Source organism: Pyxicephalus adspersus, chromosome 1 (genome assembly GCF_032062135.1).
Source record: "Pyxicephalus adspersus chromosome 1, UCB_Pads_2.0, whole genome shotgun sequence".
NCBI lineage: Eukaryota > Metazoa > Chordata > Amphibia > Anura > Pyxicephalidae > Pyxicephalus > Pyxicephalus adspersus.
Window position 1 is genome coordinate 42,364,463 of NC_092858.1, and position 9,924 is coordinate 42,374,386.

The 9,924-nt window shown below is 36.3% G+C and overlaps 1 protein-coding gene across 3 annotated transcripts in view; it reads left to right on the forward strand.

The window, feature by feature from the left end:
• The window catches only part of TIMELESS (timeless circadian regulator), a 35,251-nt gene extending 26,669 nt beyond the window's left edge, over window positions 1-8,582 (forward strand). For all 3 annotated transcript variants that reach the window (XM_072408372.1, XM_072408389.1, XM_072408381.1), the window contains 10 exons: window positions 349-491; window positions 1,818-2,025; window positions 2,364-2,432; window positions 3,110-3,228; window positions 3,983-4,187; window positions 4,686-4,740; window positions 4,968-5,038; window positions 5,899-5,950; window positions 8,029-8,099; window positions 8,179-8,582. In XM_072408372.1, the coding sequence (XP_072264473.1) occupies window positions 349-491; window positions 1,818-2,025; window positions 2,364-2,432; window positions 3,110-3,228; window positions 3,983-4,187; window positions 4,686-4,740; window positions 4,968-5,038; window positions 5,899-5,950; window positions 8,029-8,099; window positions 8,179-8,288 (1,103 nt within the window). In that variant the 3' untranslated portion in view covers window positions 8,289-8,582. The remainder of the gene's footprint in view (window positions 1-348; window positions 492-1,817; window positions 2,026-2,363; window positions 2,433-3,109; window positions 3,229-3,982; window positions 4,188-4,685; window positions 4,741-4,967; window positions 5,039-5,898; window positions 5,951-8,028; window positions 8,100-8,178) is intronic.
• Window positions 8,583-9,924: the final 1,342 nt, after the last annotated feature.

The following is a 9,924-nucleotide window of genomic DNA, read 5'->3' on the forward strand; positions in this document are numbered from 1 at the left end:
CAGAAAAAAGGCAATATTAGACATTAGGATGTGGCTAAGTGCAAATCCCCATTTCAGTGCTCTCTATAGGAAAGCACAGCAGTTGTTTCTAATTGGTCATTCATCAGTCCACCCCAAGAGATTGATGAGCAATGTTGGAGGGCTGGCTGTACACATTAGATTTTCACCCAAGGTGAGCATGACTATTCATCCTAGCTGACAACTATTTTATGTGTACATAGCTTAATGTTTGTTTGTTTTTTGTTTTTTTAACAGTCTGGCTAAGCAAAAGTTTAAATGCTTAACCTTGTATACTTCTAGAATATTTTATTGTGAACCCTGTCAAAAGTAACATTGTTTTCATTGCAGATACTCTGGGGAATATCATGAAACATATTACAGCAAAACGCTCCAAAGCTAGAATTATTGAAAAACTCATAAGCATGGGCCTTGTGTGTGACCGGAAAGAACTTTATAAAAAGAGAATAAGAAAAGGGAAATCATCTGGCATAGTATGTGACTAATTTGTGTTAACTAATTTATAGAGCTTTGTATCTTTTTCCTGTGTGCGCATTTTTTGGAGGACACTAAAATATAACTGAATTCATATTGCATTTAATACAGACAGACTTAAACGAATGCTCTTTACTTGTCGCAGCTAACTGTGCTATTGCAGCACACAGGGACAATGACTCTGTAATGTCTCTCCTTTGTTCAGCAAGCCCACCTCTTCTTAACTGGAATCTCCAAATCCAGTGCTTCTGTCACAGCAGATATCAAGTCAGTAAAATATGCATCTCCAGTGCATATGCTTTATAAGTACTACAAATTTGCTGCGCTTTATCAGTAATGACCCTGTCTGTAAAATATTGAGGTCTTTCTTTTATGAAGCCATTTACTCCAATAAGATTTTCAGTGGGAAGTTTTTTTTAAACTTGAATACCATAAAAGCACTTGCAATTCGTTCCAATAGATCTATACTCCCAAAAAATCCAGCAGTGTTTTAAAATATTGGGTAATGTATTTTTAAATAGCATTCTTGATACTAGATGAATCTACCTAGATATCCACCACTTATGATCTCCTGCCGAGCAGATTTCAGTCTGGGTAGGCAAGTTCAGTGCAGTATTTTTCTCATCCATGTGCTGCTGCTCCTTCATGGCAGCCACAACTGGTGTGAATTCACGTGCCAAGAAGTTTGACAGGTAAAACTGTGCTTAGCTTGTAGTTCAGCATTACCTTTTATTCTTAAATGTTAGAAAACTTGTGAGCTTAGATAAAGCAATAGAGAGACAGAAATATTTTCCCTTCAAAAATGTTGTTTTAGACTTCCTTCGATTCTGTTTATGTAACAAAAAAACTATTTTTTTGCACATGCAACCTTTAGTAAAAAAAAGAAGAAATCTTCATATTTGCTCAGATTTGCTAATCTGCATCTTTAAAGATTGTGATACTAAGCTTATGTTTTGATCATATACCCACCACAGTAAGGAGCTTTTCTTAGGAAAAGGTGAGAATTAATTTATCATTTGGCCATGTGTTTTTTTTTTTTTTTTTTTTTGTTTTTTAATATATACAGCAGAATAAAAAGTTTCTTGAATATGGAATTCTAAAGTTCTGAACCGATTTATATATACTGTATATCTCAAGTTGCCAAATGTTATGGAATATTAGTCTTTGGTAGATATATACAAAAGCCATTGTATGTGTGTAATACAAACTTTTTTCTTTTTATAGCACTATTATTTTACGCATTATATATTTAGAGATATCCATTTGTGAATGTATTCTCCTGCTTTAATCCATTAAAACAAAGTTTGGCTTTTTCCTGCCTTTAGTCAGAAGAAGAATTTCTACGTGATCTTGGTGTAGATGAAAGAGAAATTGATGCTGAAGAGGAAGATGAGGATGAAGAGGAAGACGGTGAAGAAGAGGTGGAGCAAGAAAATGACGAACCCCAGCACATAACAAAAGGGATATCGGACAAGAATACTGGATCTCTGGATCGAAAGATACAAAATATTGTACGGCTTTTATATGAGGAAGGTAAAAAGTCCTAAATACCATGTTTTTAAAAGAAAAAAATGTAAAAATTGTAAGGGCATGATAACACAACATGTAAACAATGTTAGGTCTAGCTCATCTTAATAGTGAACTGTGCAGTTTGTCAGTGATAGCATCATTATAGAGAAAATGCCTATCCACATAAAAATGCCAGTCAGCTATGTATACCCTATATGGTTTTAACATTCTCCACTGTTAATGGGTGACATTCTTTGGTACCTCTTTTTATCTACTGTTTTTTTTTTGTTGTAGAACAGTAATTCTAAGAAAAAAATAAGTTTTAAAGTGTTAAGTTTTTAACTTTGATGTGCTGTTTGTAGGTTTATCTGGTCCATTGGTGTGGCTTCAGAACTGTCTTAACCGGACAGCAGATGACAAGGACGAGGATGGTAAGTGCCTGATGTAAATCACCTTATATCAGGAGTTGTCTTTTAGTTTTTCTGTCCGTTTTCATTGTTGAAACTACAAGGTTGAATCGTGGTTTTGTTAAGGTTATATTGAAGACCTTAGTGCAACTGTTCATTAATTCCTTCTTTGCACATCTGTAATCCTTAGTTTCCATACGGCCACACATATACACTGATTATCTGAAGCATTAAGCCACCTGTCCACCTTTACACTTACTTAGTATTCCTGTATTAAACCCCTGAAATTTAAGTACTGACTGTTTGCTTCCTGCCTAATTCATCCCACCCCTTGACGATATCATTATAATAATATACACCTCACCAATAGAAGAATTGACTAATGTAACCCTTACACTGCTCAAAACCATGTCTCATCAGTGATAAAATCAGCCCTTTTAATAGTCACATGCAATTGTACATTCCCCATTATGTCAATCAGCAACTATCTAAACATATCCTAAACATCCATTTAGTCCAATTTTGCAATCAGGTTGATACCTACTCTACAACAATCTTTGCAAATCTACAGGTGTATTTTAATTTGGATCCAAATGTGTTTGAGCATTGTGTAGCCTTCACATGTGATTGAACTGCTATAGTCTACTCAGTGGCATCTTGCTTCATAGAGAGTGAAAAAGATAAAATACCTGTTTACTTAGGATCCTCTCAGTCTGTTCCTCTTGTACCATTGACTGAAGACAACGAAGATGCAATGGAGAACAAAACATTCCAAAAGCTTTTAAAAAAGATTGGAATCCGGGCACCAGCAAATGAGCAGGTAAGGGTTAATATTTAACATGAGGGAAAGTGTATTTTTTCATTTATCCAACACTCATGATGTGTATGTACACACACATGCTTCGGAAAGTATTCAGACTTACCTCACTTTTTCAGTTTTGTTTTTTTGCAGCCTGACACCACATTTCTTTTAAATTCTTTTTTTTTCCCCTTATTAATTTAGACTGCGTACCCCATAATGGCAAAGTGAAAATAGACTTTAAACAATTAAATAAATTTAATATTACATAAGTATTCAGTTCCTTTACTTATTACCTAATTGAAACACGTTTGCCAGCAATTAATGCCTCAAGTATTTTAGGGTATTTGCTAATAAGCTTTTCACTCCTGGATTTGGGGGATTTATTGCCATTCTTTGCAAATCCTCTCAAATTTAGGTTGGATTGGGACTATTGGTGGATATCAATTTTCAGGTCTCTCCAGGGATGGTCGATAGGGTTCAAGTCAGGACTCTGGCTGGGTCACTTTAGGACTTTAACAGAGTTGTCCCTAAGCCGCTCCTGTGCTGTTGTCGCTGTGTGGTTTGGTTTATTGTCATGTTGGAAGGCGAACCTTTGGCCCAGTATGTGGTCTCCCCAGATCTGTGCTTTGCAACAATTTTTTCTCTGAGATCTGCAGGCAGTTCCTTTGACCTCATGGCTTGGTATTTGCTCTGATATTTATTGTCTATTGCCTAAACAAGATTGATAATCAGGTCCTTTTTTCTGCTTCATTCAAAAAATAATATTTTTCAGGAATCCTTTTGGAGAATTCCAGGAAAGTTAAATGCAGACAAGCTTCGACAGGCAGCCTGTTCTCTTGTTCTTTCATCTCCAGAAGAGCAGCCTATTGATACTCAGGTGGACTCTGATGACCAGGGTACTAATCTAGAGCAGAGAGCTGAAGCATTGCGTGCACTACTACTTGCCCGAAAAAAGAAAACTGCAGTTGCACCTCAGGGTAACGGAGTCAAATGTTTTAAATGTTATTAACTTGTATTTTATAGTGCCAATAAACTATGCATCGCTTCATAAAGTCCATAGTTATGTCACTAAATGTCCCCCAAAGGGGTTCACAATCAAAAGTCCAAACATAGTCACACATAAAAACCAAGTCTAAGGCCAATTATGGGGAGATGTCCATTAATCTAACCATGTTTTTTGGGATGTGGGAAGAAACACAAACTCAACACACAAACATGCAGATAGTGTCCTGGTTGAAACTGAATGTGGGACCCAGTGCTGCAAAGGTAAGAGGTGCTAGCTACTGAATTACAATACTGCCCCGTTTTTTCTTCTTTAGCCAATAATATTTTAAATCTAAACACACTTCATTAAAACATTGCATTTTCCAAAGCCATAAACATTCATGTATATAAATAGTCTTTGTAAGTACTTACTTACTCTTTTATAGTATGTAGTTGTGGGTTTTTACAATATTTTTTTTTCTTGATGCCAGAAACAGAGCAGACATCACACAGCGCATCTGCAGATCCTAAAAAGCCAAGTAAAAGGTATACAGATGTTTGTTTTGTTTTTTTGTAAGCAGAGCTGCAATTAAATATCAATCACTGATGGACTCAAATCCTATCTCAACTTATAGCAGTTTCAGATAGAGGAGGAGGCACCCTCAGTGAATTAGCAAATTTTGCTTGAAGTGTAAGGACTTGATAAACATTAATGTAGGTTACCATATATTCACCATTTAATGATACATTGGTATTTTTGTTTCCTTAAATAGGGTAAAAGTAAAAAAGAAGAGTCGGCTAGTGGACAGTGATGATGAAGAAATTCAACCAGAAATAGATAATGGTTTGTTGTTTACCACATATATTAGCACAGATGCCTATTTGTACATCTCATGTGCTGCTTTAGCATATCATTCATAAAATTTAAATAAAAAAATAAAGTTTAATATTCTCATGCAGTGATGATTGATAATTACTGACTTATCACATACAAGTTTACTTTATAATTTTAAGGAAGTTGAGTTAATTTCTAAATATATTTTGGACAATACCCACCCACTCTCCGATCGCAGGCTCAGATCTGCGATGGGAGAGTGGGCAGGGTTGTCCTGTGACATCACTACGGGGGAGGTTTTTTCCCTTTGATTGACACCCGGCTCCACGCGCATGCACGGTTAGCAGCCGGTAATTTAAGTGGTCCGCAGGACTGAAAAGGTTTGCGACCACTGCGCTAAGTAACACAGTCTGAAACTAGTTCTCTAGGCAGGGGATTAACATCTTTATTGCTGACCTTCCAGGTATACAGTATAAAGTTTACAGTGCCTGATTATGAGTCAGCATAAACTATGTTCTTTAAAGCAACACCTACTTTTCACAATGGCCACAAATCAGTGAAGAACTGTGGCATACATGTTCTCTTGCTTATAGGAAATTGATCTACAATGAAAAGATAATTTTGGTTTTGCTCATCTTCAATGTCAAAAGTTTCTGGACTGCTTTCAGTCTTATTGTGAGCAGGGAGGACTTCCCCAGTCACAATTTAATTGACCACAATTTGCAAAACAATAAACACTATTAATAATGGTAATACTATTACTATTATTTGCAATACAATAAATGATTTTACTTACATTCAGCAGTTCTAGTACTTAGGACAATTTTAATATTTTTCTCATGTTTATATTTTACCTAATGTTTCTGCAGCTCAAGAACCTGAAGAAATCCCACACAATGTGACTTCAGCAACTGAGGACAGGTAAGTAATTTAGAGAGCCACACTATTTGTATTCCTCAATAAATGACTGTTAACCACCTGAGCGTTATACTGAGGTCTAGATTTCTGTACCAAAAGTGATCCACTGTTTTTCATTAAATTTTTTTTTTTAATTGTAGACCTGTAACTTACAGAAATATGTCCGAACAGGGGTTCTAGTAGATAAAAGTAAATACATTTTTTATATTCATATTATTTTTTTTTATTTTTTTGTATTGGATTGGATACGCAAGTTTGTATTCAATCCAATACAAAATGAGCGTTTGAATTTACCAGTTATGTACTTTGTATTAATTTTATATTATTTTGTATTGGATTGGATACGCAAGTTTGTATCCAATCAAATACAAAATATAAATTTGAATTTCCAAGTTATTTACTTTTATTTTATTTTTTTTTATTTTTTGTATTGGATTGGATACAGGAGTTTGTATTCAATCCAATACAAAATGACAGTTTGAATTTACCAATTACAAACTTTGTATTTATTTGAATTATTTTGTATTGGATTGAATACAGGAGTTTGTATTGAATCCAATACAAAATGAATGAATGAGTTTCTATTTGAATTTCCCGCACACACACCGACGTCATCACGCACGCAGGGAGGAGCCGTCCGGTTTTTTTTTCTCCGCCGGACGGCTTCTCACTTCAGAGATCATCCCGCGCTGGACGAAGAAGGACGTGGACGATCAGCGGGACCAGGTAAGATGCCGGCCGGTATCTTGTGTTCCGCCGGCCGGGCGGACGTTGGAAGCTAACCCGCAGGCAGCACACGGCCCCTCCAGCCCCCCGAGAGGGAGATCGACGGACGACGATGGACGGAGGATGACGCTGGAATAGGAAAACGACGCTGGATGTGCACAGCGGGACCATGGAGGTAAGGATGTGACAAAAATACAGGGTTAACCATCCTAGCCATTTTTTTTTGCCCAACCTTCGTACGGACATACCGGCTAGGTGGTTAAAGTGTTTAGCACTTAGGGAGTGAGTACAAGTTTAAGTTGGGCAGCTAGATGAACAGAAAAAAAGCTACATGGAAACCTTTAGACATTCAGAAATGATCTTATGGAGAAACAATCGCTATCATTTAAAATGCATAGACCTGGATGTTCTCTGGAGAATTTTGCTTATTGTCAGAACTACTGCTTTTTTAAATAGACCCCTTAACCCCCCTAGCGTTCTGTCAGTTTTCTGATGCAAAAAGTAATCCTAATTTTTTTGCATAGAATTTTTTGTTTATTTTGTGCGCCTGTAATTCTTGGGATTAACTCCCGGGTATGATAATTATATTTATTTATTATATTATATTCATAAAATATAATATATTACATAAATATAAATAATAATTTAAAAATTATGAAATAATAGACAACAATGTAATCTTAAAATAAAATTTAAAATGTACTTTTATTTTTATTTCATGATGTGTGGTGTTTTTATACTGTAAAAACCATTTAAAAGCAGATTACATTGTAATCTGCTTTTAAATTTCCCGCCCGGCCACACCCCCGAATACATCACTACTCGCATCACCCGGAAGATGTCACATCCTCCCGGGTCATGTGAGTGGGGATGTCCCGCCCACCTCACCCCGACGCTGCTGCTGCTCCTGCTCCTCTGCATCTCCAGGGAGATGCAAAGCACAATGAAGACCTTCTGCATTGTGCATCGCATCTTCCAGGAGATGCAAGCAGCAATAGAAAATTCCGGGGGTGGTGCCAGCTGGCACACATGTCTTTCCCACCATCTCTTTCCCCTTGGGCATGAGCAGAAGGAGCAGCCAGAGCCTCCCAGGATGCATGACGTAGGCTCTGCAGCACTAGGTCCTAGGTTCATATAAAAAAAACACTCTAAAAACATGTAAGTATGTTGCTTGGCTCCCCCGGAAACTGTCTTTTGTATGGAAAGTAATCAACAAAACTGAACTGTGAGCTGCTGGTTGTGATATGGATGTGTCAGAATTCTAATAAAGAATAAAACTAAATAGATCATTTAAAATGTATTTTCTGCATAGAATCAACCAGCTGGACATTAAAAAAGTTTTTGTATTTTTACAGAATAAAAGTAGCCACCAAAAGAAGTAGACTGTTGGACAGTGATGATGAGGAACCAGGAACTGGATTCAAAGGTTTGTATAGTTTTGCTTTCTGTGACTACTGTTTTGGCTTTTGCTTTTAATGAATGATTAAAATTGTCTTTCTTATTAGGGGAAGAGTCAGTTGGGATAGCAAAATCTGCCTCTGATTCAGAACTGGAGGATGATGTTCAACCACGTAAGAAAAAAAGGATACGAATTGATGATGAAGACGATGAATAAATTGAGCAATAACTTAAGGAGCATTTTATATCGATTGATTAATATCAAACCGATCGCATGGACTTAATGATCTCTTCAGATATCCTTATCTCTATCCACATTGGGATGTTGTCAATACTTTGAATTGTTTATTTAAGATGAACATTCTTGGTTTTAAGCTATTTATGGGTTTTTGTTCACCCTCCCTTATGCAATTTTGGTTGTAGAATTTTTTTCCAGGTTTTATATTTGACAGGTTTTGAACTAGGTTAAATATTAAGCAGACAAAATAAAACGGTGTATCTGTAAATATAATATTTGTGTGATTCTGATGAGACCTCAAGACCTCTGGGTAAACTGGTATAATTATTTTTCTCCGTCTGTTCATTGAAGGACACTGACACTGGGTTGTACTGATGCTTACCAGAATAATTACAGTACAAAACCTCTAGGCCTTCACGTTCGTTGCTAGTGTTTTTATCAGTTTTGATGATTTGAAGAGGTTGTGGGGATTTTTTTATTTATTTATTATTTATTTCATTTTATGGAATCTTTAATCAACAGATGTTGGGTAAATTAGATGGACCTACCTAGTCAAGGAGTCTCGCCTTTTTTGCAGGCATCTTTCATAGTGTTTAAGTAATATACTTACTGGAATTCACTACCACAGCCAAGTCAAGCCCCAAGTTTCAAATTAACTGTTTAAGCTCTGTGAGTAGATTGAGGCCTACCTAGCCTTCCATCATGAGCCTGTTTTAATAGAAATTAATAATTTCTATTATTACCAGCTCAGTCCCAGGTCTTGCCTGTTACTTACCACACAGGTTTGCAAAAGAATTCCTGCATTATCAACTGTGCTATTTACTTTACTGTTTGGCTGTTTAGACTGTAATTATCCCAAGAAACAATTTTTTTCCCCTCCATTCTCTTGAGTGTTTTGTAAATAAATGGTGTAGTCCTCCTCCTGCAGTTTTAAACCTTTGATCTCCAGGTTGAACAAAGCAATTATTGTTCAATTAAAGAATGCCACTATGTTTAGGAACCACATAGACAATGAATTGGTGATCCTGTGTCTGGCCTTGTTTCTGCTTTCTACTTGGTTGATGGTGAAATCCTAGTTTCCAATCAACATCTCCTTTCAATACCAGACAATATCTGGTATGCCGTTCTACTTTGATCTAGTCAGATACGCTGGTCCAATAAGTTTACTAGGTAATGAGCCTTTAGCGTTTATACATCACCCATATCTGTTCCATTGATGCTGCTTGGTTGCTTTTTTTTGTGTTGGCAGCAACATAACCCAGTTGCTGTGTTTCTCAATAGACTTTCAGAAAGATTTAACAGCGTGCGCAAAATTTACATTTTATTTACGACATTTCTTCTACCATATTATAGCAGGTAGCTGTTGCATTGTCCCTGACCTAAACACAGATCTACTGCCTATTATTATGATCCTATATGAACAGTGAATATATACTATAAATAGTCTTCTGCCCTTGTGGAAGTCCCCAGTGTGCCTTGATTGTTTATGGGGAAATGTCTTTAGTTATTCCTTTGGAACAGTCCAGGACTTTTCTATTACCAAGGTTGGAACCATTACCCAAAATTTATCAATAGCCCAAAAATAGTTTTTCAATTATCCTTATATTATTTTTTC